The 26,905-nt window shown below is 37.2% G+C and overlaps 1 protein-coding gene across 6 annotated transcripts in view; it reads left to right on the top strand.

The window, feature by feature from the left end:
* The window catches only part of C12H3orf67 (chromosome 12 C3orf67 homolog), a 238,675-nt gene that overhangs the window by 130,352 nt on the left and 81,418 nt on the right, over window positions 1-26,905 (top strand). For all 6 annotated transcript variants that reach the window (XM_029918410.1, XM_029918411.1, XM_029918412.1 and 3 more), the window contains exons 8-12: window positions 11,471-11,607; window positions 12,263-12,425; window positions 13,996-14,112; window positions 15,273-15,392; window positions 17,790-18,118. In XM_029918410.1, the coding sequence (XP_029774270.1) occupies window positions 11,471-11,607; window positions 12,263-12,425; window positions 13,996-14,112; window positions 15,273-15,392; window positions 17,790-18,118 (866 nt within the window). The remainder of the gene's footprint in view (window positions 1-11,470; window positions 11,608-12,262; window positions 12,426-13,995; window positions 14,113-15,272; window positions 15,393-17,789; window positions 18,119-26,905) is intronic.

Here is a 26,905-nt window from a genome sequence, read left to right as displayed (position 1 = left end):
AAAATAAAATATATATTGGGAAAGAAATCCGAAATTAGTGACAAAATAAAATCTCTTAAGTATATAGTTAAATATTAAACCTTTTTATTTATGATATAATAGCAAAATATGTATTTTAACCTATACTGTATACGAATTATGCTCACATACATCATTACACATAGTTCACACAGTGGTGAACATGGGGCCATCGTCTCGCCCAAGACATCCTCTCTGCAACATCACTCTGCCTTCATTTCCATCACAACACTTATCCTTACCTGATATCTTGTTTACTTAATTGTTTGCTCATTGCTGTCTCCCCAAGTGGAATGAGAGCTTCAAAACTGCAAGGGTCCTATTCATTGTTGTATCCCTAGCACCTAACTCAATCTTTAACACTTACAGGAACTCAATAGATACTTGTTAATTAAGTGATCAAGTGAGTGGTGCTAGCTATATAATTTGAGCAGGTGAATATATTGAGCAGCAAATCATCATCATCATCATCATCATCACTAATGTTTACTGAGTTTTTGCTATATTTTTTACATGGTTAATTAGTTAGGTTTCTCCAGAGAAACAGAACACACACATATATACAACTTATATATAATATATATAACATATATATATATATATATATATATATATATATGCCTTGATAAATAACTTCCTCCATTTGGTTTATATATATATGGAGACGGAGAGAGAGAGAGACCTATCATAAGTAATTGGGTCAGAGACTGAAAAGTCTCAGGATCTGTGGTCATCAAGCTGGAGACCCGGAAGAGCCAATGATATAGTTCCTGTCCAAATCCAAATGCCTCAGAACCAGGAGACCTGATAGTGGAAGTGCCGGTCTGAGGGCAGCTACAGACTTCTTAAGGAGTTGGGTAGAAAGATCAAGTTCCCCTTCCTCCACTTTCTTGATTTATTCAGCCCCTCCATGGATTGGGTGATGGTGCCCACCTACCTTGGGGCTTGGGGCGGAATTTACCAATTCAAATGTTAATTTCATCCAGACATGCCCTCACAGTCACAGTCAGGGTCATATTTAATCTGGGCACCCTTGTGGCCAGTCAAGTTGATACATAAAATTAGCCATCATACATCATTTATCCTGTTTAATCCTCTCATACACCTTTTTGTGTAGAAACCATCGAATCACCATTTTTAGATCAGGAAGCTGAGGCTCACAGAGATAAATTAGTGAGTTGTAGACCTAGGGTGTGACCAGGCAGTCTGTTTCAGAGATGCTCACTCCCATTAAGCAATTTCTCACTACTTGATTTAAGGATTTTCTTCTAGGGAACCTTCTCTCATGATATAGGAAACTGTCCTATTTCCAAAACCAAATGATGGAAATTATCTACCAAGGCCTATGTTATGTGTAAGCTCTACTGTTCAAAATGGAAAGTTTTCTTGAGATGATAAAACTGTTTCTCTGAAAAGGTTCCTTTACTCATTTATAATAGAGACCAAAAACTAGGTTATTGATAGCTTTTTAATAAATTAAGAGTCTGTAAAGGAAAGTAATGTCTTGTGCTTTATCATTTTTTATCTTGTTGCCATAGCCTAACTTTACACACAGATGACATTGTCTAAGGTCATACGCGAGGTTAGTGGAGAAAAAGCTATTCTAATATTACTTTTTAATATGTTTTATTGCCTTTAAAAATGTCTTAAGCTTTTTATTGAGATATGGCTAAATACTGGTTTTAATTATTTGCAAAAACTGAAGAGTGATTTTTATCACCTGAAGTCTTCCCTGCTTTAGTCACTCACCAACCTACCCGTCTTTTCATCATGCTTCCGGAGTTTACAGACTGCCAGTCCTCCCAACTGGTCTAATAGAGTTTTGAATTAAAATTTTCTTGTGGTGCCTGGGTGGCTCAGTCGGTTGAGCATCCAGCTTCAGCTCAGGTCATGATCTTGCGGTTCGTGGGTTGGAACCCTGTGTCAGGCCCTGTGTTGACAGCTAGCTCAGAGCCTAGAGCCTGCTTCAGATTCTGTGTCTCCCTCTCTCTCTGACCTTCCCCTACTTACACTGTGTGTGCCTTTCCCTCAAAAGTAAATAAAAACATTAAAAACTTTTAAAAACAAATAAGTAAATAAAATTTTCTGCATTGGACATGCACTCTCAAATTAGCCACACTTCCCCCACTTCACAGTCTGTAAGTGCCGGCCTTTTACATATGTTACCTGCCTGGCATTGAAGCCATTTGTCCTCCCTGCACCCCACTCTCTTCCCTCTGAAAAAGGATATTACAGTATTATATTCTATACTTGATTCCTCATAAACCCCACATGTCTTCATCACATACATTAACTATCATATCCATGAAGTTCTAGTACTTCTCTACACAGCCATTAACAGACCCACTTTTCAGATAGCAAAATAAGTGTTTTATCAGGTGTCTTCACAAAACTGCACAGAAAATATATAGTGGACATGGGAAGAATCCCCTGTAATGCCCTCGGGGCCCACTGAGGGCAGCATCATGCATGATAAGCCTTGGGACATTGGAGTTCTGAGCCCCTGCTCTGTGTGGACAGATCTCTGAACGTCATGAGACTTTTTCAGGGAGATGAAATAATATCACAAGTGATTGGAAATTGCACAGAGGTCATGTACGTATCATCCTATCTGTCATCTTTTAAATTCCAAGTTAAATGTCTCTCCCCTAACCCCAACGTTGGATACCAGCCCTCTGTTAAATACACTTAATAACATTCTGAACTTTTCCTGCATACCTCTTACCACACTGGTAATCATGTAGTTATTTATGAATGACTTGCTCTAATATCTGTCTCTCCCAGGAGACTGTGAGCTCCTTGAAGGAGGTATGTGTTCATCTTATTCCCTGTCTTACTCTGTGCCTAGAGTGGCTGGCCAGGCCAGATGCCCAGTCACTAGGATAGGTGAATGAAAGAATTAATGATTATGAATGGACTTTGTAAAGTGTTAAATATTATTCAAAATGTAAGATATTAATAACATGTTTACTAAGCATTTAGTCCCTACTAAGCACAATGTTTGGCATGTTACATGCATTGTTTCATACGATCTAACAAAAACACCGAAACTTAAGCACTGTCATAATCTCAATCCTAATGAAAGTGAGGCTTGGAAAGGTGAAGTACCTTGTCTAAAATAATATTGCTTCACTAGCTCAGCCCTTTTTGTATTTTTGACATTCATTATAACAGTGCACATATAATAAAAATTAATCCAATTCAAGGTCTGGATTCTGGTAGCAAGTTTAATTCTGATGTGATTGCTAGATAATAGATGTAAGTCTTGAGCATGACCCTTCAATGATTAGAGTTGAAAATTCAGCAGGTTTTTCTGGTTAAGCTTTGAAAACCCTGCAAACTTAAATGACTATTATAATTAGAACATTGTATCTTGAGACAAAAATGAATGTTTATTTTTCTAAGAGACAATTAGAGAGTAGCCCCTCAGGTTTTATATTGTAACTACAAAAGCATGTACCCCCTCATAAAATAGGAAAATAATTAATGGTAACATCTCTGACCTACACCAAGTTCATTTTCCGCAAACTCAAGAAAATGAAACGCCTAGAGCATGACTTTAATCTAATCATGATTTTAAACCTTATATTGTGCATATTGATATCAGCTCTTAAAAGAGCTCCCTTTAGAATTCAAAAGGCATGAGTTTCTGCTTATAGTGTTCTTTTATTAAGATTTTTCTCATTATAGAAACTTTGTCCCTTTTACTTTTTATTTTAGAAACCAAAAGTCTAAATTACTTTCCCTTGTAGGTTTTAATTAGGACTCTCTTACAGTAGATAAATAGCATGATACATATTTATAGAGATAATTATGACAGTGATTATAAATAAGATTACTAAAATGAAACAGGCTTTGAGAATGTATATATGTTAATTGTACCAAAAGGTCAAGTCTGTTACCTAAAAAGATAACCTAATGGTAGAGTACTGCTATACTTTGGTTTGTGAAAAAAAGTGCACTAGCATTTGTAAATTTTAAAAAATAGACTTAAATTTAAATACATAGTGATAGATTACTCTTTAAAGAAACCCTATGGAAGAGGATCATATCTAATTTTCTGTGATTTAGAGGATTATATTATATGAGGTTTAGGTATACCTTCAATGGTCACTGGGTATCTAGTGCTAAGCAAGATATTCCTCTAATAATTTCAAGGTATTTAGGAATTTTAATTTTTTTAAATAGCTATGAACTAGTTAGTGTGTACATTTTCTTTACTTATAGCTGGAGCTATGTCAGTATGATCTTTTAAATACTCCCTCCCCTAAAATATCTTCCTTTTAATCTTTTTATAAGGTACATAAAAGAATATTTATTATAATATGTCTGGGTGCGTTTGAGTGTGTTTTGTAATATACATATGTAATAGCAATATATTATAATGTATTATAATGTAGTAAATATTACAGAACACACCTAGACACACATTTTATTTTATTACACCTCCTCCTGCCCTCCTTTCCCCATACATTCTCTTTTTTATTTATTTTTTAATTAAATAGTTTATACCAAGTTGGTTTCCATATAACACCCAGTGCTCTTCCCCCACAAGTGTTCCCCTCCATAACCATCACCTCCCTTCCCCTTCCCACCTCCCTCCTCAGCCCTCAGTTTGTTTTCAGTATTCAAGAGTCTCTCATGATTTGCCTCACTCCCTCTCTCTAACTCTTCCCTTGCCCCCTTTCTCCTTCCCATGGTCCCCTGTTAGGTTTCTCCTGTTAGACCTATGAGTGAAAACATATATTATCTGTCCTTCTCTGCCTGACCTATTTCACTTAGCACGACTCCCTATAGGCCTATTTACTTTGCTACAAATGGCCAGATTTCATTCTTTCTTATTGTCATGTAGTATTCCAGTGTGTGTGTGTGTGTGTGTGTGTGTGTGTGTGTGTGTGTGTACATATATATATATCTGTATACACACACCACATGTTCTTTATCCATTCATCAGTTTGTGGACATTTAGGCTCTTTCCATGATTTGGCTAGTGTTGAAAGTGCTGCTATGAACATTGGGGTACATGTGCCCCTATGCATCAGCACTTCTGTATCCCTTGGGTAGATCCCCAGCAGTGCTATTGCTGGGTCATAGGGGAGTTCTATTGATAGTTTGTTTGGTTTTTTTTTTTTGAGGAACCTCCACACTGTTTTCCAGAGTGGCTGTACAAGTTTACATTCCCACCAACAGTGTAGGAGGGTGCCCGTTTCTCCACATCCTGGCCAACATCTATAGTCTCTTGATTTGTTCATTTAAGCCACTCTGACCAGTATGTGGTGATATCTCAGTGTGGTTTTGATTTGTATTTTTCTGACGATGAGTGACACTGAGCATCATTTCATGTGCCTGTAGGCCATCTGGATGTCCTCTTTGGAGAAGTGTCTTCTGCCCATTTCTTCACTGGATTATTTGTTTTTTGGGTGTGGAGTTTGGTGAGTTCCTTGTAGATTTTGGATACTAGCCCTTTATCTGATATGCCATTTGCCACTATCTTTTCCCATTCTGTCAGTTGCCTATTAGTTTTTTCGATTGTTTCCTTTGCAGTGCAGAAGCTTTTTGTCTTGATGAGGTCCCAATAGTTCATTTTTGTTCTTGCTTCTCTTGCCTTTGGGGATGTGTCGAGTAGGAAATTGCTGCAATTGAGGTCAAGGAGGCTATTTCCTGCTTTCTCCTCGAGGGTTTTGTTGGTTTCCTGTCTCATATTCAGGTCCTTCATCCATTTTGAGTTTATTTTTGTGTATGGTGTAAGAAAGTGGTCTAGTTTCATTCTTCTGCATGTTGCTGTCAGCTCTCCCAGCACTACCTGTTGAAGAGGCTATCTTTTTTCCATTGGATACTCTTTCCTGGTTTGTCAAAGATTAATTGGCCATATACTTGTGGGTCCAGTTCTGGGCTCTCTATTCTATTCCATTGGTCTATGTGTCTGTTTTTGTGCCAATACCATACAGTTTTGATGATGACAGCTTTGTAGTAGAGGCTAAAGTCTGGGATTGTGATGCCTCCCGTTTTTTCTTCTTCAATATTTGGCTATTCAGGGTTTTTGTGGTTCCATACGAATTTGAGGATAGTTTGTTCTAGCGTTGAGAAGAATGCTGGTGCAATTTTGATGGGGATTGCATTGAATGTGTAGATTGCTTTGGGTGATAATGACATTTTAATAATGTTTATTCTTCCAATCCGTGAGCATGGAATATTTTTCCATTTCTTTGTGTCTTCTTCAATTTCTTTCATAAGCATTCTATAGTTTTCATCATACAGATCTTTTACATCTTTGATTAGGTTTACCCCTAAGTATTTTACAGTTTTTCGTGCAATTGTGAATGGGATCATTTTCTTGATTTCTCTTTCTGTTGCTTCATTTTTGGTATATCAAAATGCAACTGATTTCTGTGCGTTCATTTTGTACCCTGTGACTTTACTGAATTCTTGGATCAGTTCTAGAAGGCTTCTGGTGGAGTCGATTGGGTTTTCCATGTAGAATATCATGTCATCTGAGAAAAGTGAAAGTTTGACTTCTTTGCTGATTCTGATGCCTTTTATTTCCTTTTATTGTCTGATTGCTGATGCTAGGACTTCCAGCACTATGTTAAACAACAGTGATGAGATTGGACACCCCTGTCCTGTTCCTGATCTCGGGGAAAGCTCTCAGTTTTTCCCCATTGAGGATGATACTAGCTGTGGGTTTTTCATAAATTGCTTTTATAATGTTTATGTAAGTTCCTTCTATCCCAAATCTTAAATACTATTTACAATTGTGGTGGTGAGATTTATCCATTGTCTACCATGTACTGTACTAGGATCCACAGGTGGTGATACATACAGTACCAAATAAATGCTCTTTCTAATCAAAGGAGCTTAAATTAATTGGGGCAGAACTATAAATATGAAGAGTAAGAAGAAACATTAAGAAAATCCCCCCATAAGATGTTTGAACAGAAAGATATACAAAAAAATATGTCATTCCTAATGGTTCTCATGACTGGAAGTTCAAAAAAAAAAAAAAAACTCTTATTCTGATACTGAAATTTTCCATGTAGACCCAAGCCATGTCTCGTGACTTTCAGGACCCTCAAGTAACTCTTTCTTGGGAAAATCCACATTTGAGAACAAAATCAATAGTCCAGGATATATTCTACTTGGTCACAAAAGGTACAAATAAATGATAATAGATTCTATAATAAATTTTTTCAATTGGCCTGAGATTTGAATGTCATTTCTTTCTGTTACTGATCCTGAAAGACTAATAGGGTTTTGTTTACTCTGAATGGATATTTGTAATGACTTTAAAAATACAGATATCCACACAACCAATTATCTATTTGCTAATGCTAGAAAATTTCACATGTAACCTGAGTAGGCATCTGATTGAGGTGCCATACATAGCACTACTGCTGTTGAAAGCCACTCAGTTATACCAGTCACTTAATTATCAGTGTCAAGGTCATTGTTGATGCTTCTCATCCCCCATATCCTGGCAGTTGTCCAGGCCTACCCAGTCTTCCTCCTCAATTCACAGATGGATTTTTCTTAAAATGTAAAATGAAATTCTAGACAAAGTTAAAAATATTTAGTGATTGGGGCACCTGGGTGGCTTAATCAGTGGAGCGTCCAACTTCAGCTCAGGTCATGATCTCACAATTTGTGGGTTTGAGCCCCACATCAGGCTTCCTGCTGTCAGTGCAGAGCCTGCTTTGGATCCTCTGTCTCTCTCTCTCTCTCTCTCTCTCTCTCTCTCTTCTCTGTCACTCACTCTCTCTCTCTCTCTCTCTCTCTCTCTCAAAAATGAATTTAAAAAACTAAAAACATATATTTAGTCATTTAATCCAACATCCCTTTGACTCATTACATTTAATGATTCATTTATTTTGCTCAGCAAGAATCTATAACTCCATGTGAGGCACCAGACTAACAATTCAGGGGTGACAAAGTAGGCTACTGAGTTTACATAGACTGAAGCACACATTATCAAAGAACCCCACAAACACATGTAAAAGTGCAACTTTGACAAGTTATGTGAGGGCAAGTTTAGGGGTACCTGTACTGGAGAAGCCTTCTAGCCATGGGGAATAACGTGCACAAATGCTCTGGTAGGCAGGAGGAGCTCAGCAGGCCAGTCTGTTGAGAGAGCAGAAAATGAGGGTGAAAAGTATGAACTAAAGCAAGAACATGTAGGTTTTTGCCGCTACTGTTAAGGGCTTTCTTCTTAATCCTAAGAGCAGCAGGAAAGACATTGAAAAGTTTTAAGTGAAGAGAAGGAATGTCTCCATTATAAAACCACTCTGGCTGCATTTTGGAGAGTGCATGGAACAGAGAGCCAGAGCGGACTTGGTAGGTCACTTGAGAGGATTTGCAATCACCCAGGAGAGGGATGATGATCGCCTGGATTGCAGTGCTGGCAGAGGCAGTAGAGAGAAGTAGACATGGATTGGCTGTGGAGAGAGTGGAGGGAGGAGTCAAGAACGATACCCAGATCCTAACTCTTCAAACTCAATGGATTGTAGTGCCCTCCACTAGACCAAGTTTTCTGTTAGAAGCATCTTGGAGATGCGGAAGAGGAATTGAGCAAGAAGGCCACTGGAGAGAAGGCGTGGAGCTCAGAAGAGAGGCCTAGAAAAGACATGGAAAGTAGGAATTCATCTGGTATCTGAATCTGCCTCAGAACAGCCAGAATAGCTTCCCAGACTTCTGCTTGGACGACTTCAAAATGACAGAAAATTCTCCACTGCCATGACCAGACATGCTTAATTATGCTCCCTATGTTGGACTAAAACCTTGAAGTAAATCCTTCTCATTAGTTCTGTTTCTGCCCTTTGGACAAATGGAATCTCTCCTACCACACAGGGCTTCAAGAATTTGAAGAAAACTGAAACGGCACAGCTGCTCACCACTTTGCCAGCCACCTTAGTCTTCTGTCCAGCAAACGTTCTTTCAGATCACATCGGCAATCTGACCGTTGCCCATCCTTTAACTTCATCTGTTGCAGATACAAAACCAGACCCAGAAAACGCCCATTTACCCACACACATTGCTTCCACTTAGATCTAAATAAACATTTGGAGCTTCCCAAGCATGGCATGCTTTCACTACCTTTTGTGCCTTTTCTCATGGTTTTGCAGGGGAGTGGTTTTTAACTCCAACACATGTAAAATTGTAGTCCTACAGCAGCAGCTAAAGAGACCACCTAGCTCACTATAGGAATTTTTTTCAAGGAATAGGTCAGACAGGAAGTGGCCAGTAGCTCTTGTATATCCAGGACTGTGGGACAAAGGTGGACTTACTTGGAGCTGACGTTGTAGTATTCAAGTTGGTTCTGTCTTACAAGTGGTCAGAGAAGAAGGCTTTCTAGGTTGCAGGCAGTTTTTTTTTTTACTTAGGGACCATCACCCTCACCTGCTCTTTTAGCCAGGGGAGGCTACCTACAGTCACAAAGAGCCCCACAGCCTCATCCAATCAGGAGTTCCTTGGGCAGCCTTTCACATGGTCATTCAGAGACCCAGGCTCCTTTTATCTAGTGATTCTTCTCCAAGCCTTAAAGTCCTCCCTTAGATTTTCTGCGTCTTGTCAAGAGATGAGGGAAGAGAGACTATTGGGGATTATGCACGAGGTATTAGAGGCCAGGAAGTAGTTTCTACTTCTTACATTTGACTTCTCAAGTCTCATTAACCAGAACTCCGTCACATGACCCATGTAACTGTAGGGATGGCTCAAAATGTAATGTAGTTGTGTGCCTAGAAGGGAACGACATCAAGAGTTGGCAGTCTCACCTACCCTATCCTGGAGGTGAAACCAATTTGTTCTCTTTCTCCTCCAAAACTTTCAGTGATACCCTACCGACCAAATTTAAAATCAGCTCTTAGCATTTTAAATCTCTGTTCAGGGGGGCCTGGGTGGCTCAGTTGGTTAAGCGGCCAACTTCAGCTCAGGTCATGATCTCCTGGTTCGTGAGTTCGAGCCCCACGTTGGGCTCTGTGCTGGCAGCTCAGAGCCTGGAGCCTGTTTCTGATTCTGTGTCTCCTTCTCTCTCTGCTCCTCTCCTGCTCACACTCTGTCTCTCAAAAATAAATAAACATTAAAAAAAAAAAAAAAAAAGCTCTGTTCAGTGTGACCCAAAGCCCTCCTTCCAGCTAAACTGGTAATTTCTTTGTTCTCCAAGGATACCCTACAGTTCACTCTTCCTTGTCTTTATTCAGACACTTTTTTTCTGTCTTGGGCACCCTACATCTTTCATTCTTGAAATCTTATTAATCATTTAAGGCCCATTGAAGAGGTCACTTATTCTTTTTTTTTTCAATCCTGAGAAATGCACTCCTTAATCCCCATCCTCTGTTTCACCCTTCCCCCACCCACCTCCCCTCTGGTAATCATCAGTTTGTCCTCTCTCATTAATAATCTGTTTCTTTGTTATCCCTCTCTTTTTTTCCTCCTTTGCTTATTTATTTTGTTTCTTAAAGTCCACATGTGAGTGCAATCATACGGTATTTTTCTTTCTCTGATTGACTTATTTTGTTTAGCATAATACTCTCTAGCTCCATCTATGTCATTGCAAATGGCAAGATTTCATTCTTTTTTATGACTAAATAATATTCCATATTATATATTATATATATATATATATATATATATATATAATTCCATTACATATATATAATTAACATCCTTATCCATTCATCAGTCGATGGACACTGGGCTGCTTCCATAGTTTGGCTATTGTAAATAATGCTGCAATAAACATAGAGGTGCAGGTATCCCTTTGAATTAGTGAATTGGTATTTGTACAGGCCTTCAAGAATCTGAAGGAAACTGGAACAGTCCAGCTACTCACCAGAGTAGTGAGACACACTGGGCAGACACAACAGTAGTGTGATTACTGGATCGTAGGGTAATTCTGATTTTAGTTTTTTGAGCTACAAGAGGTCACTTATTGTGCATTCCCCCCAGTCTGCTGGACATTGTGGTTGCCTGTTGTACAGTCACCTCCCCTCCAGACTCGTGGAGGGCAAGCAGTGTATCTTCTCTATTTTTTGTCACTGACAACCTCTAGTGTGTGCTCAGAAGAGTGCTCAATCAAATATTTGTTCATTTTAGTTTTATTTAAACGACTTCCTTACTAAGACATATTTTTCGGTAGCTTTTCTTTCTTTTTTTTCTCCCCCTCCCCTTCTCTTTTTTTGAGGCAAAATATTTGTGGCAGTGGTTCTCAAATGACTGTGAGCATAAGAACCATTTGGGAGAGCTCGTTAAAATTATAGATTTCTGCCACCCCTCCCCAAGATTCTAACTCTACAGATCTGGTAGATCTGGTGTTGGGCTCCCGTATCTGCATTTTTTATAAGTGTCCTGTAGTGGAGTTTGAATCATTTGACATCTAGATTGTATTTTCAGAAGCACTGCGCCATGGTGTTTGCCGTTATACCCACTAATGGACTACTATTACCTTCCCTAAACAAAACAGATCAGTGCATTAACAGGGGAACACGCAGTGTGCAGAACAGTAAAAATCACGATGTTTGTCATATCGCCTTCGGATCCAGAGTTCTTGGACCACCTCCACTCTCTGGCAGAAGGAATAACATGAGGATGTCCAGTGAGGTAGGAGCAAGATTTGAAGAGCTCGTCTAAATGGGAGGGGCCTGGGAAGGGGAGCGCTTTTTCCCAGTGCAGGGCTTGGGGGGTGGGGAAGAGGAAGAAGGCTTGAATAAATTTGGAACAAATTCTGGATTTTAAAAAAACCTCAAAATGGTTTTATTTTTGTCATATCAACACAATTAACGTTTCTAAGTATTTTTTTCATTAACTATGTTCACAAAACTTAAAGGCAAATATATGTGAGCATTTTGTGGTCTCTTTCAAAAAGGAGCTAGATCATCACCAAATACCTTACAACAACCAGATTCTCAAATGTTATATTTTTATTTTTAATTTTCTCTGAATTTCAGACATACACAGCAATTTTCAATTCAACTCCTACCTACTAAAGATGGAATTTGCAAATAAGCACATTTTAATTTGTGTCTAGGAGACTTGCTTGACTTCTATTTTATCTCATATTATATTTCTCCTTCCATTTCTTTCTAATTTTCTACTATAATTTTCCTCTCCACCAACTTTCTAACCTACTCATTTCCTCTAGTTTTTTTCCCTCACTTTTTAGTGGTCCAAATATTATTAGTCTGTGTATATTTTACAGGAAATAAATGCAATTGCCATATTTTAAAATGTGCAGATTAATTCCTTTTCCTTATAGACAATAAGATCCACTGGGTCCAGAAATAACCGATCATGCCAACAGTCTACAGCCGAGAGCTGTGTTAGCAGTGCAGAAATGTCAGCCTCACTGATACCTGAGTCAGAGGAGCAAGGAAATAAAGAAAATATTCGCCAAATAAAGCAGACTGCATCTATTCATGGTAAGAATCATGCATAGGTTTTTTTTAAAATTTTTTAGTGTGTATTTAGTTTTGAGAGAGAGAGTGCAGGCTGGGGAGGAGCAGCGAGAGGGGAGACACAGAATCCAAAGCAGGCTCCGGGCTCCAAGCCATCCACACAGAGCCCCGTGCAAGGCTTACACTCACGGACCATGACCTGAGCCGAAGTCAGACGCTTACTGAGCTACCCAGGCACTCCAAAACATGCTTAAGTTTTGATAGCTAGGGAAAAATAATGAGAAATGTTCTTGTGAAGATAAACTTGAAGTTATATTCTTGACTAGACCTTATATTCAGAGAATTATCATTTAAAAATGAAAAAGATGAAAAAAATAAATAAATACATAAAAATGAAAAAGATGGTGGATATTGAAATATGTTTCAAACTTATATTATCATCTAGAACCTATTGTTCTCTTTATTCCATGATTTCAAATTACCATAGTACCCTGTGTTTTTATTTTATGATGATTGGTGAGGAAATAATATAGCATTCTGTTATCACTATTTTGAGAACTCCGCATGCATTACAAGTTTTCTTAATTTTATCTTTTAGTTAATCTCTTCCATTTATAACATGCTTTTTATTTTCTCTTGCTGATATAAAAGTAATCCTGTTGGTAAAGAGGAGATTTTTTTTCCCATTTCATAAACTGAAGGTTCATGGCTAACAGAGGCAGTGATTTGCAATTTGTAATCATTGGAAAGAAGAACTGAGACCAGCACCGAAGGCTTACCACTCACTGTCAGTTTTTCCATTCTTGCATGTCTGACTTTTGTGAGAGTTGAAAAGGGGGTCATTTGTGTTCATTTTATTTGATTTAGAGATTAAGGATCACTATTACAGAATATATTTCCCATGCAGAACAAAACTGAGATAAAGAAACGAATAATATAGATATTTAGTTCCAGCTCTACCACCATCTGTGAGACCTTGATCAAATTCCCCAAACTCTGTAGGCCTCAGTTTCCTCATCTATAAAATGGGGATAAAATTACTGCTGGCACTATAGTAGTAATAAGTAAAGATGGCCTCAACTGGTCTTTGTGAGGATTCTAGAAGAAAAATCATACACACCATATTGTGTCAAGAAATTAAGCATTCAGTAAATATTAAATGCTACTATGATTATTATTACAGAATTAAATTATACTTAATTCTTTTTCAGGTTTAATCTCAATTCTCCACACTTCTTTAGAAATTTACCTCCTGTTTTAAAGGAAGAAATTTTTTTTCTGTATTAGCTATCAGTTCCATTTTTTATATTTTTTAGTATGGCATGTTATATGATTAACATGGCCTGTAGATCTCAGTGAGGTTAGATTACAAGAATGAAATGTATTAGTAATTTTGAAAGCCTGATATCCTAATATTGGAATAAGTACCCATTTTCTGTGAAGGAATAAGTTATGTTTTTCATACAGCTTTTCATGATGTCAAAATGATATGGAAACATTCTCATTATAGCTCTAATTATATTTACTGAGTTATTTCAAACCATATACTACTTTCTGTTTCGGCTTTTTGTTCTCTGATATGAAAACGTACCAGCTGATCTGCATGTTCTGCGCCCACATCCCCCTCAAGAACCATCAGCAGATAAGAATAATAACAGGAGAAGATTACGGCTAAAAAGCACCAGCAGCGACAGGACAGAGGCACATGGCGGTACGTATGGCACTAATTCAATACTATCTTCTATCTGTATATTATTCAGAGCAATGGAATCTCTCTCTGCAGGTTGTAAATTTCAAAGGATTACGAACTGATTCATTTAAAATATAAATGCCTTTTCTACAGGGATTATGGAAATCAAATTTTCTGCAAAAGAATTGCTCTAGAGCCCTAACAGAGATTTGCTGGATTAAATAGACAGTACCACAGAAATAAAGGACTTCCTGCTCTCTACTCTCAAAGGCTGAATAAGCTTAAATTATTGTTTTTTAGAAACGGCCCAAATTTGATAGAGGAAGTTCCTGCCTCAGACTTTCCTAAAATTGAACTTAACTCATAATTTTTCATGTTGTTTTTATGTCTCTTCTTTTTAAATTGGGCCCTTTTCAGATATGTATTTGTAATCCTTTTTACATTTGCTGTCTCTCTCTTTTGACTCCATGCCATCTGATATAATGTAGGTTAAAATTTCAGCTCTTTGCAACCAGTAGAGCATTAGATAAATTTAGGTGGCTGTTATAGTTATCTTTTTGAATATTGAATCTGAGGTAAGGGAAGGATAGACTTCTCTGCACATATACTAGCCTACCCTGCGTCAAGCCCAGAGTCTGTCTTGGACGCATCTGTTAGCATAATTTCTCAAAAATGTAGGCTTCTTGGGTCTGCTGAGATTCAGCTTATTAGGATTTGTGTTATTTTTATAAAATGATAGATAGAAAAAATAATTCTATGTCCATTTTCTTAAGATGCTGAAGGAAAGAGCTTGGTTTATAAGAGTCTGGTTCAAGAAGAGTTGTAATTTAAAGAAAACACACTCCATTTTATGTGGAACCAAAAGGAAAAGTATAGGATCCTTTGAAAATGATATGAGTTTTGGAATTCCTTTTATTGCATACTGTAAAACTAAATCTAAAATGTCCCCATGCAAATACCAAGGAGTTTAAAGATGAACCACTACAAAATGCAGCTGAGTTCATCTTTAAAACATTCTAGTGGAAAAGAAAAAAAACTGCATATAATCTATATGTCACCTCTGACGTGCATTTCAATAGTTATGTAGGAAAGTACCCCATGTTAATAGCATTCTTCAAAAATAACTTTTTTTAAAAAAATCAAAAGAAATAACATAGTGGAAAATATTTATTCCAATAAAGGCTGTTCTTCAGGAAATAAGAGGAATGAAGATAAAGTGACAACCCCCCTCAACAGTGTGTCCCCACAGAGAGCAGAGATGAGCCCCAGCTCTCCAGCACCACAGTCTCCTGATCAAGCAGGTTGGCATCTTTATTGCAACAGTATCGTTAATAATGAATAAAATCTAAATATGCTTAGCATTTCAAACCACAGTCAATTTGAAAAGTTCTGATTCAGTCACTTGCTAAAAATGTAGTATTTTTTCATCAATCTTCTTTTAACCCCAATTGCATGTCAGACTTTCAGAAGGAAAGTTTGGAACTCTGAAGTTTTCACATGACATCATCACCATCCCCAAAGATTACCTATTGTTACAAGTTCTGCGTCCTCTTTATAATGGAGATGGTTGGAGTATAGCGCATTGAGTCCATCAACATATCTTTCCTAGCAGGTGTGTGGTACTTTTACAAAGGCGGATTGTTTTTGAGAGAGGGAAAAAGGAAAATAAATAAAAATTGTTTGCAGTTTGTCAGTCTTATTTATGCAGTGTTGAAACCTTCATTAAAATGTTAGGCGCAATTAGTGTCTCTAGCATAAATCTGACTGTGTAGAAAAACTAATTAGATGTTTAGGTGATCATTCTTGCATTTATCTTGTTTGCTGCAATATTGTGATTACACAGTAATTTACATATTTTCCTAAGAAAACACACCAAATTATTCATTACAATTGATATGGAAATACTTTGAGGTAAAACTACAAATTCCAAAAAAGCATGTGGCAGTGAGATAATTAGAGTCCGTGTGGTGTGAAAACGCTCCTTTGGCTTTGACTTTTTGACAGTTAGTAATATGTTTGGCAATAAGGTCATGCACGTTGTTTAGTTGCATAATGAAGATTCCCAATATCTTTTCCTCCAATTTTCTTGACCTATCCATGTATGTAATACAACACATTGGGGCTTTTTTTTTAATCTTTTTCCATGTTTACTTATTAATAAAGCATCTACGGGGTTTACAAAGCATGTGCTATGTTCTTAGCACCATGCAGAAGAGTTTGCTGTCCCAAAGAGGACAGCCCGGTGAATCTGTTTATTTCACCTGCTCACGGCACACTGGAGCCCCCACATCCCCTGTGAATGTGGCCCAATGACAGAGATTCAGCCTGCTTTGGCCATTTACCTACAGAAAATGTGAAAGCTCGTCCCTTGTACATGTTCTCTAAGAAATGTACATTTTTTACTTTTTATAGGCAAGCTGTGTTATATAATGATAGTGTTAAGTTACAAAACCAATGAATACATTATGATGAGTATTCGATTTCTCATTACGATTTCATTTGTGCCATTAATGTTATTTTTATTAAAGGTCTTTTCTTTGTTGCTTTCCTAATGTAGGCTTTAGAATTTCAAGTCAGCAAATCTTGGTTACTTTCCTTGTGAGGATAAATGTAGCCAGATTCCAGAGTCGGGATAAAATGACCATGTCCACATTTTGGTTCTGCCGAATGCAGATTTTTGTAAGATTTTCTCCATTGACATAATGTAGCAAAAAAAAGTAAATTTTTAGGAAAACAGACCAGGTTGAGAAAATGTGACTTTTTCCTGCCATCATTCTAAAGAAAATAAGCATGCTTTTAATGATCTTCGTTATAAATATTTGTCTGTTTCAATTTGCCTGGATCATAGCTATAAAAATCTATCTTAGAGTTAAATGAAAGATTAAAATCTTTTCGCTATGTTGTACACCTGAAACTAATGGAACATTGTATATCAACTATCCTTTTTTAAAGATTTTTATAGCGTTTTGATAAAAATGTATCTCAGTGGTAGTATTCCATGTTTTTAACAAAAACAAATAATGTTATGCAAAAGATTTTTGCATCAGAACATTATTCTCTCCTATAATTAAACATAAAGAACTTTTCCGCCAGCAGAATTCACCAGTCACATTAACAAGTATTTCTGTGGATTTACTATTACTTGAAAAGTCTACTCAGTTTAGGCTATGAATTGCCCTGCTTCAGTCAGTGAAAAGGGAAAAGGAAAAGCCTGTTGACCTTTTCATGGTTTCCTCTCCTCTATGATTTGTAATCTGAACAATGCCCAGATATTTAAAGAAACTTGTTAAATACCCTGCCCTCCTACAGGTAAAGAAGATATTAGTTACTCAAACCCTTTTAAATTTGGAAGATTCCTTTCTCCCCCCCCCACCCCCCCAGAATCTCAAATTGACGAGGCTGTGCTATAAAGAACTTGCTGCAAGACAGGTGACAATTATTTTAGATTTATAAATTTCCAGCCCAGTATTTCAACTCAGATGAAGAGAAAGTGCAAATGAGTTCCCCATGGCTGTAGGCACTGATCTATGGGGTTAAATGCTTAGCAGGTTACAAGATGGTGGTTAAATTGTATTCCTTGGCTTCTGCATTATTTGTTAAATCTCCGTTTCAACACAAGAAATTTTACACTAACTACCTGTCTAAAATAACACTTACAGAACACTCCTCTAATTTTTGTCATCTTTTCCAAATGTCAGATGAGTGGATATTTCCCGAAAAGGATCACCTTTCCCACTTGGCGTCCAGCAGGCAGTCTCTCCTTCTGGATGATGGCTCCTGCCACGCTTCACCCCTGTGGCTAGAAGCCAGCCAGGAGGAGCATGACCAACTGGCAGAGGAAACCCAGGCTGTTCCAAAGGACATTTTCACTTTTTCCTCAAGACCACGATCGGCACCGCATGGGAAAACCCAGACCCTGTCCCCAGAGGGGTGCCCATTTATTTTGGATCTAAAAGAGGATACCAGCATGACAAGGAGAGACATGGAATCAGAGGATGATTTTTATGGCGGTGACAGCAGCGAAGAGGTAACACTGCTTGATGAGCACAGTCGTTTTAAAACACGGTTGTTCCATTAGCTCCACTGAGCGCTCACACCAGCTGAAATGAAAGAGGGGCAATCAGCTGCCATTTACACAAATGCAGCAGACTGCAGTGTCAGTCAACAGTTGCCTCGGGTTGTTATGGTAACTGAATTGCTGCCTTTTTTATTAACAGTCAGCCAATTTCATTTTTAATTACGGAAACCAGTTGTGGGGTTGTTTTTGTGTTTTCATTCTCATTTTTGTCTCAGAATAAGAAGTAACACGCAGTTTAGTTGTATGATGGCCAGACCAATGAGACACAGAACTCCTAAGCGCTGGCTCTCTGGGGACACCGTGTCGCAATGGCCAAGCCTTCCGAACTGACAGTTTTCTGGCTTCCTTACTCCCCTGCCATCTCTCCACCTTAGGCCTATTAGGACTCATTATTTTCCATATGGTCCCAGAATTTCATGAGTTGTGCCAATTAAAGTTTAGATAATGAATCATGGATTAGAGCTGGGACTTGCCTTACCCAAGGTCTTCTGTTTGCAATTATTTAGAATACAAATACGTCTTATAAATCAGTAAACTCACATAAAGTTTTAAAAAACTTGTTATAAACCAAATGGAAAGTAGTTCTGAAACATTTGTTTAAAACTTAATCCAGTAACTCTTATTCCCCATATGAGATGAATTTATTTGTGACATTCCTTTAGTTTTGTTCTTTAATGATAGCCATTCATATTTTCTGTGAAAAATAATCATCTGAAAAGCAGAGTACAGTCAGGTTATGGGTTAGAGAAATTATACAAATCATCCTACATTAAACTTACATAATTATTATTATCATATCTAATAAATCATATGTAATAAATATATTAAGATATATATAATATAATGATTATATAATAATAATTAGAAAAAATTTTGTGTATGCTTACAAAAAATTTTTTTTTCAAATTATGTCTGATAAAGGATCCCCATTCAGACAGCAGCACGCAGGTTAGGTTCAGAGCTCTTACCTTTAGACCCAGTTGAGAATATAATAAGAGTGTTCAGGCAGTAATTATGGTGTTTTGCAACTTTTAGTGAGTTTCCAAAGCAAAGTACATGGGGAAATCCTTTTCTTATATGTGCTTCTGAGTGTGGTGAAACTATTAGTCATACCAAACAAACCTACTAGAAACCCCCTTATGCATAAATAGTACATTTGATGCCAGCACTTCAAATTTTGCTCAAGACATCTTTGTCCCTTTCACTCTGAATGACGCTAAGGTATAAAAATTATAAAATAGAGATTTGCCTTCAGCATCTAGTATCAGTTCCATCCCAGCTGTCAATTCTTCTACAGTCTTAATTGGCTAATCTGATAAATTAATTGATATCATTTCATTAACAAGATAGTCCATCTCTTTCCCATGTGCACAGCACCAGCTTTCTTACTAAACCGAAACAGGAGTAATGGTGGAAATTTAATGGCAGGTGGGAATTATTAGTTCCTTCCCTGGAAAACTTTGAGAGAAGTGTTATGGAAAACTGCCCTTTAAATATCACGACTTAACCTCCTCTGTCTGTATGAAGGATAAGTCTTGACAGGAAGCAATAGAGCTTCGTGGGAAAATGAATACTAGTTCTGAATATTTTAACTTGGTATCACTTTATGTGCTTTCTTTTGCTATTAGCTACTCTACTTCATACATCTTTCATTGTTTATTATGCAGACATATGCTAATTACCAACACAGGAAACAGAAAATAAATGTATCCTGCATTACCCGTGCTCTGAGTGACACAGCTCTCTGGTCACTCCTGTGCCATGACCGTCAAAATGACCAGTAGCAAATGGCTAGAGTCTATACTGGGACCATCTCATTGCTAACACCGGTCCTGGCCCACCTGCAGTGGGAGCCTGCTAACAGTGGCAGCCAGAGAGAAGGGCAGAAACTTGCCATGTTACCCAAGCTTTGGGGTTTATTGTTAGAGGCAAGAACAAGGTACAAACTAAAATAGAAAACATGACCAACAAAAATGTCGGGTTATATTTAAACAAGTTCTAGAATTTGTGATGATCTCTTCTTTATCAAAAAAATTTTGGAGTAATTTTTTGGTGATTTCTTTTTCTATAGGTTTACTTCTCCCATTTATCACTTGTGTAGGTCAATGGGAAATTGGATTATATGTCTCAAATGTTTATTTACATATAGTCTTTGAAGAAAAATCAGTTCAGTTAATTTAAGCATCCTTACTATATTAATTGCATTATTTGAGAATGCTATATGCTTAGAGTAACATAATTATACTTAAGGAAAACAATGTTGTGTTATAAACAACGGTGGGCAAATGAGTATAATTACATTATTTATGATGCTTGAAGTTTATAACTTGTAGTAAAAAGACTTTATTTGATGGTAGACCATTGAGAATTTTTAAAGGGAAATTAGATATATTCAGTAGCATGTAAACTAAGCGAAATCAAATCGTGTTATGGTGGCTAGAGGAAAAGTACACACACAATAGTAAAGGCTAATTAAAATAAGCTTTCAGTAGTACATTGATTTTGTAATTTAAGTTCCTATTAATTCACATCTGAGATCTTCATTAGTGTGACAGCCTCAAAATTATGAGTTTTCTTTTTTTGTATATGCTCTTGTCTTTGCTGTACAATGTATTTTATTCCCTAGCAACCATGGTTACTAATATTCCTGATACTCAATTAATTTTGAGTTTGTACTTCTTAGTTGAAAAGCACACTATGGAAATATATAGCTATAAAATCAAGACTACCATGTAAAATGAATTATCCTTGGAAAGCTCCTTTTACACTATTATAGCATCTGAAAGAAAAAAAACCTGTTGCTATTATCATCTCTACATTGTATTTTATGCCATTATTCCCAATGTGGCTTTGAATATACGTCTGGTTTACAACTTGAAATGGTTAGTTTTATATTAATATCGTATTACTCCCCTAACTTAATTTCTCATCTAGAAATGCCATCATTTTTTCCCTAAAACTCTGGTGTGTATCACATACTAAAGTAGATATTTGCAAAGCCAGGTAATTTGTCCTGTATCACAATCCAAATTGGAACATTAAGCCAAAAAATTATCCATAGTTGGACATGAGTTATGTGGACTGACTACTTAGAGAATTCAAACTAGCGGAAGCTTTTAGATCTTCTCCCCATCTAACTCCGTGGAGGGCTGCAGAGGACAAATGTACCAACAACGGAGTAAGAGGACCCTTTTAGTCTTCCCTCTCAGCTTTCCCAACATTTTTGCTTTCAAGGTATCTTTTTTAACACTCAGCAATTAAGCCATTTCATTGTATTTTTTTCCTGATAGTTTAGATTTCTGCATTAGTCTACAGAACGTTCACCCTGTGCTCTTAACTAATGAATCTGAATTACTTTCTCATCCACATGTAGATACACAAACTAGAAAGAATATTTACTCCATTTGAGGCTGCTTATACTTCTGTGTAGCCCTTAAAAACTCTTAAATGTCAAAATGTGTCGGGAAAAAATGGAAGGAGTCTCTTGTGAATATATGGCCTTGCATTTTTATTCCTGTATATTATGAATTACAACGTAACATATTATCTGAACCTACCAGGCAAATTTAATTTGCATGAGAAACTTTTTAAGGCTGTTCACATCTATGCCTTTATTATTATCTTTCAAAGTTTTTTTTAACATTTACTCACCTTTGAGAGACAGAGCACAAGCGGGGGCATAGTGTGAGGCAGAGAGAGAGGGAGACACAGAATCCAAAGCAGGCTCCAGGCTCTGAGCTGTCAGCACAGAGCCTGACGCTGGGCTTGAACTCATGAACTGTGAGATCATGACCTGAGCCGAAGTTGGACGCTTAACCGACTGAGCCACCCAGGTGCCCATATATGTCTTTATTACTATTTTGTGAAGCTCTTTTCCTCTTTGCAGAAGTCACAGGCCCCTTGGTTCTTGTGACTTGGCTCTTCATTGTTATAGGCAAGTGAAGGTCATAAAGCTCTTGTCTGCTTAGAATATCATTGTGCCACTTTTGCTAAAAGATAAACATCTTGCAGGTAAGTATTTGATAGAGTTTCCACAAGAAATCTTTAAAGTGTTATCAGCTAAAAGAGAATAAAGTCTTAACTTATAGAAAGATATATTTCTCTCTTAAACAGTTAAAGGAGTCTCATCATTTTCCCCAAATAGTCACATGATGGTGTTTGCCTATCTGTACAGTCCTTCTAACTTCTATGATTTGTCTGTGAAGCATCACTGGCTATAGGTAAAGATATTTACAAAAATAATTTGCCCAACCCCTTTTAATATCAAGGATGCTACAGGTTAGTTACCTGCTAAAAACAGTGACATCTTCCTTTCATTTTACTTCCTTATAAACTACTTAGTAAAATCCATTCATTATAAGATACCACTATCAATTACCTTTGCTACCCAGAGAGAACTGTATTACTTTAATAGTTTCCTATAAAATTCAAGAGGTGGGAGTAAAAATACTTCTTGGGGATGGCTGTTAGTGAAGACCTTTAAGATACATTTGAGTGGTCAATCACATTATCGTCAAAGAATTTTTTAAGATTTTATTTATTTTTATTTTAGAGAGAGAGAGAGCACAAGTGGGGATGAGGAGCAGAGGAGAGAGAGACAGAGACAGAGACAGAGAATGAATATCAGGCAGGCTCCACACTTAGCATGGAGCCTAATGAGGGTCTCAATCCCACAGCCCTGGGATCAAAACCCTGAGCCAAAACCCAAGAGTGAGACATTCAACCAATTGATCTACCCAAGTGTCCCTTAAGATTTATTTTTAATGTTTATTTATTTATTTTGAGAGAGAGGGAGAGAGAGAGGGAGACAGGTAGCAGTAGAGATCCCAAGGAGGCCCCAAGCTGTCAGAGCAAAGCCCAACATGGGGTTCCATCCCACGAATGGTACAATCATGACCTGCACAGAAATCAGGAATCAGACACTTAGCTGACTGAGCCACCCAGGTGCCCCAAGATTTTATTTTATTTTTTTAATTTTTTTAAATTTTTTAATTTATTTTTAAGAGACAGAAAGAAATAGCGCTAGCAGGGGATGGTCAGAGAGAGAGGGACACAGAATCTGAAGCAGGCTTCAGGCTCTGAGCTAGCTGTCAGCACAGAGCCCAAAGCGGGGCTCAAACCCACGAACCGTGAGATCATGACCTGAGCCGAAGTCGGATGCTTAACCGACTGAGCCACCCAGGGGGCCCCAAGATTTTATTTTTAAGTAATCTCTTCATGCAACATGAGGCTCAAACTCTCAACTTCGAGACCAGGAGTCACACGCTCCTCTCACTGAGCCAGCCACACGCCCTGGGAAGAAATTATTTTTCTCACACTGTTATGACCCATGTCTTTAGCTGTATCTGTGTAAATAATTGTGCTCTTTAGGTGACAGTGGAAGTACATACCTATATTGTCTCTACTGTCTGCTAGCGCGAATGTCCCCACTAAAAGACACTGTCAGTTCATACGTTTACTCACTAACACATTGGACAAAAGTAAAAACTCCTGCTGACGCCACCTCAATTACAAATTCAAAACTGCCATCAAAGGGGTATTTGGAATATTGCAGACATGTTTTTAATAGAATTTTTAACAATGTATAGAAGACTTTTTTTTTCACGGTGGGCTGAGTTAAAAAATCGACTGAAATATAAATAAACATGATCATCCACTTTCACAAAGGCTAAAACAGAGTTCCATCCTGACTCGCTCAACATTGAAGTTTGGATACAAAGAGCCTGGGTCCCATCTGCTCCAAGTAGGTGGCCCTCAAGAGTCATTAAAATTATCTTTTTAAAATTACAGCTCAGCAGGAACAATCCATTCTGTGCGTCCAGAAATTATTGTCCAAATGCCCATCTGCATGTCCTTTTAAGAAACGTAGCTCAACAGAGAAAGTGCAGGCTCCTTGGGGAAATCATTCTCATCTTCAGTGTACATATGCTGTGCTACAGTTAATCAGGCAAACTCTATTGATGTTCCCAGCACTGGGGCGTGATTGAATATTTAACAAACAAATGCCTCTGAGCCCAGAAGACAAATGGTTCAAGAGACCTGGGACTTTTTAAAAAAATATATTAAGTTAAATCAAGAGCATTTTGTATTTGTTCTTCTGAGGAACAGATGAACAGATGATTGGAATGTGAAAATGGCATGACGATTTCTTTACCACTCTGACAAATTATATTCAATTGCTGTACAGGTTTTCAATAGCTAAGTGATAAACCAAGGGGGGAAAAGTGGTTGTTTTTCAATCAGGTCGTAGTAAGCTAACTTCTAATGTGTATAACAAATGCATTTGTTGTATAAGGAAGAATTAATCCAAGAGCATATTGAGCCCAAAGGTGTTACATTTATGAAATCAATAAACATCATCTATATGTGTATCATCTATTTTAGTAAATCAAAAGTGTTGCTAAAGATAGGAATAGAGTTTTGCCAGTGTGCCGTTCCTAGAAAATACAATACTAGGTTTTATTCTCTATTTATTTCCTCTCTAAAAGAGAAGCTGGCCCAATTTAAATCAAAGTATTAGTCTCATGTATCCCTTCTCTTTCTCATTTATCCTAACTCCCCTTTCAGAATCTGGGGTAACCCAGAATTGGTTCTGGGGCAGCCAAAGTAAGCAAGCCTTTTTTACTCTGTCCAACTTCTCCAGTTATCTATTCCATATATTTAAACTAGCACAGAAACATACCATGGAAATACATTATAACCACGAGAATGTTCACCAGGGAACACAGCTAAATCTGTCCTCCTCAACCCATCTCCAAACCAGGGTATATCTTGGAAAAAATGTGGGATCAATGTCCATACGCATCTTGTGAATATTTCTGTGTATGTAATCACTGCTCATGCCAAGCAAAAAAATAATTTTACACCCGAGTAAACTACTGGAGGGAAGAAAAGTCTATACTCTGACCCACCCACAGGTGCAAAAAATAGACTTCTTATAATAATTTTACTTTTAAAGTGTTTTTAAAATGATGTAGCAAACATCTGACTTTCTATGCATCCCTCTAAATTCTCATAATAGTACATCTGAGACTTTTGGAATGATATTTACTGCCTTCTACCTTATGAAATGATTACTTTTGTAGGTATCTATCTCTCTGCTTTATGCCTTTTTTGCCTTGAAGACTTTGTGCCTCCTAATCAGTGCCCATGTTCTTACCTGTGTATCTTATATGGTGCCTAGAAAATGCCTTACACATAGCAGGAGCTTAATAAATATTTATTGTACTAATTTTTATTGTAGAAGCTCCTAACTGCTGCCTATATCATGTACAAAATGGAATCCCAGAGTGATCCAAAGATTCTGGCCCAAAGATGCATAATTATACCTTCTCTGCTTATCCAACCTATTTTTAGGGCCAATCTGTCTTAAATACATGGCACATGTTTATTTTTTATTATTAAAATATGATGGAAATGAATGAGTAGAGGGCCTTTAGGTCAAAGAAATCCCACTGCCAATTGTATATAACAATTATGGAAATTTAAACAGTCATTTTTTTAAATTAGTGAAGAGATAGCACTATCTAGCAGAAGACTGAATTAAAATCTGTCGCAGGGCACCTGGGTGGCTCAGACAGTTGAGTGTCAGACTCTTGATTTCAGCTCAGGTCATGATCCCAGGGTTGGGATCCACACTTCCTCTCTCTTTCCCTCTGTCCCTCCCCCTGCTTAAACGCTCGTGCTCTCTCTCAAAATTAAGAAACTTTTTAAAAAAGATTTAAAAAGTACCAAATTTGAGGAATAACTAGATGTTTGGTTCTGTGTGACAAATGGAAGAGTAGGGAATAGCTTACTGAAACTGAATGTTAAAATACACATTCTAAGACATCAGATAATGTCTTTAAAATGTACTCTGCTATTATTGATTTTTTATGTCTTTATTTTATCATTTTAATATCCATTTATTACATAGCTATATGTTTAACATCTGTTTATTGCATATTCACATATTTAAAGTTTATTTGTATTTATTTTGAGAGATAGACAGCAAGCGGGGGAGGGGTAGAGAGACAAGGAGACAGAATCTCAAGCACACAGTTAGCTCAGAGCCCGATGTGGTGAACCCGTGAACCTGAGATCATGACAGGAGCCGGAATCAAGAGTCAGAGGCTTAACCACCTAGGCTACGTATTTACATCTTTAAATAAATAAGACAAATTGGAAAAATCTACCATGCCATGTATAAGCAATAATTGCACTAGTTTCTTTTTAAATTTCTTATTTTATAGTAGAAAAATCTACCAACTGAAATAGCACTGGAGTTCTCATTTTCATTACTTATTTTCACAGCCATTGATTTTATGTTTGCGGTTCCTCCTTTCTCAGATTTAAAACTTTACATTTTTGCTTTCCTAGGGATAACCCGAGAATTATATACTTGTCAAATTCATGTAGCTTTCACTTTAGCTTTCCAAATAGTTATATTTAATGATGCTCATGTCTTACGGAAAAAAAAATAAGTGTAATTGAAATTTTCGTGTAAGAAAAATATTTCATAAAACCTGTTTATTACCTGATGCTCTTGAACAATAAAACTTCCCTACAATAATATTAGACAAAAATACTTCGATAGGCCAACTTTTTAGAGTAGCTTTTCCCTGCTTAAATAAGCTAACTACTTTCTCTTCCCATGGACTTAGCTTATTAGAAAGTCAAAGCATATAATCCTTAGGTAACTTCCTATGGACCCTCTTCTCTCACATGCTTTCTTGAAATGACTATAGTTTTAGTGAT

Source organism: Suricata suricatta, chromosome 12 (assembly GCF_006229205.1).
Source record: "Suricata suricatta isolate VVHF042 chromosome 12, meerkat_22Aug2017_6uvM2_HiC, whole genome shotgun sequence".
Lineage (NCBI taxonomy): Eukaryota > Metazoa > Chordata > Mammalia > Carnivora > Herpestidae > Suricata > Suricata suricatta.
This window is presented reverse-complemented; position numbering and strand designations above follow the sequence as displayed.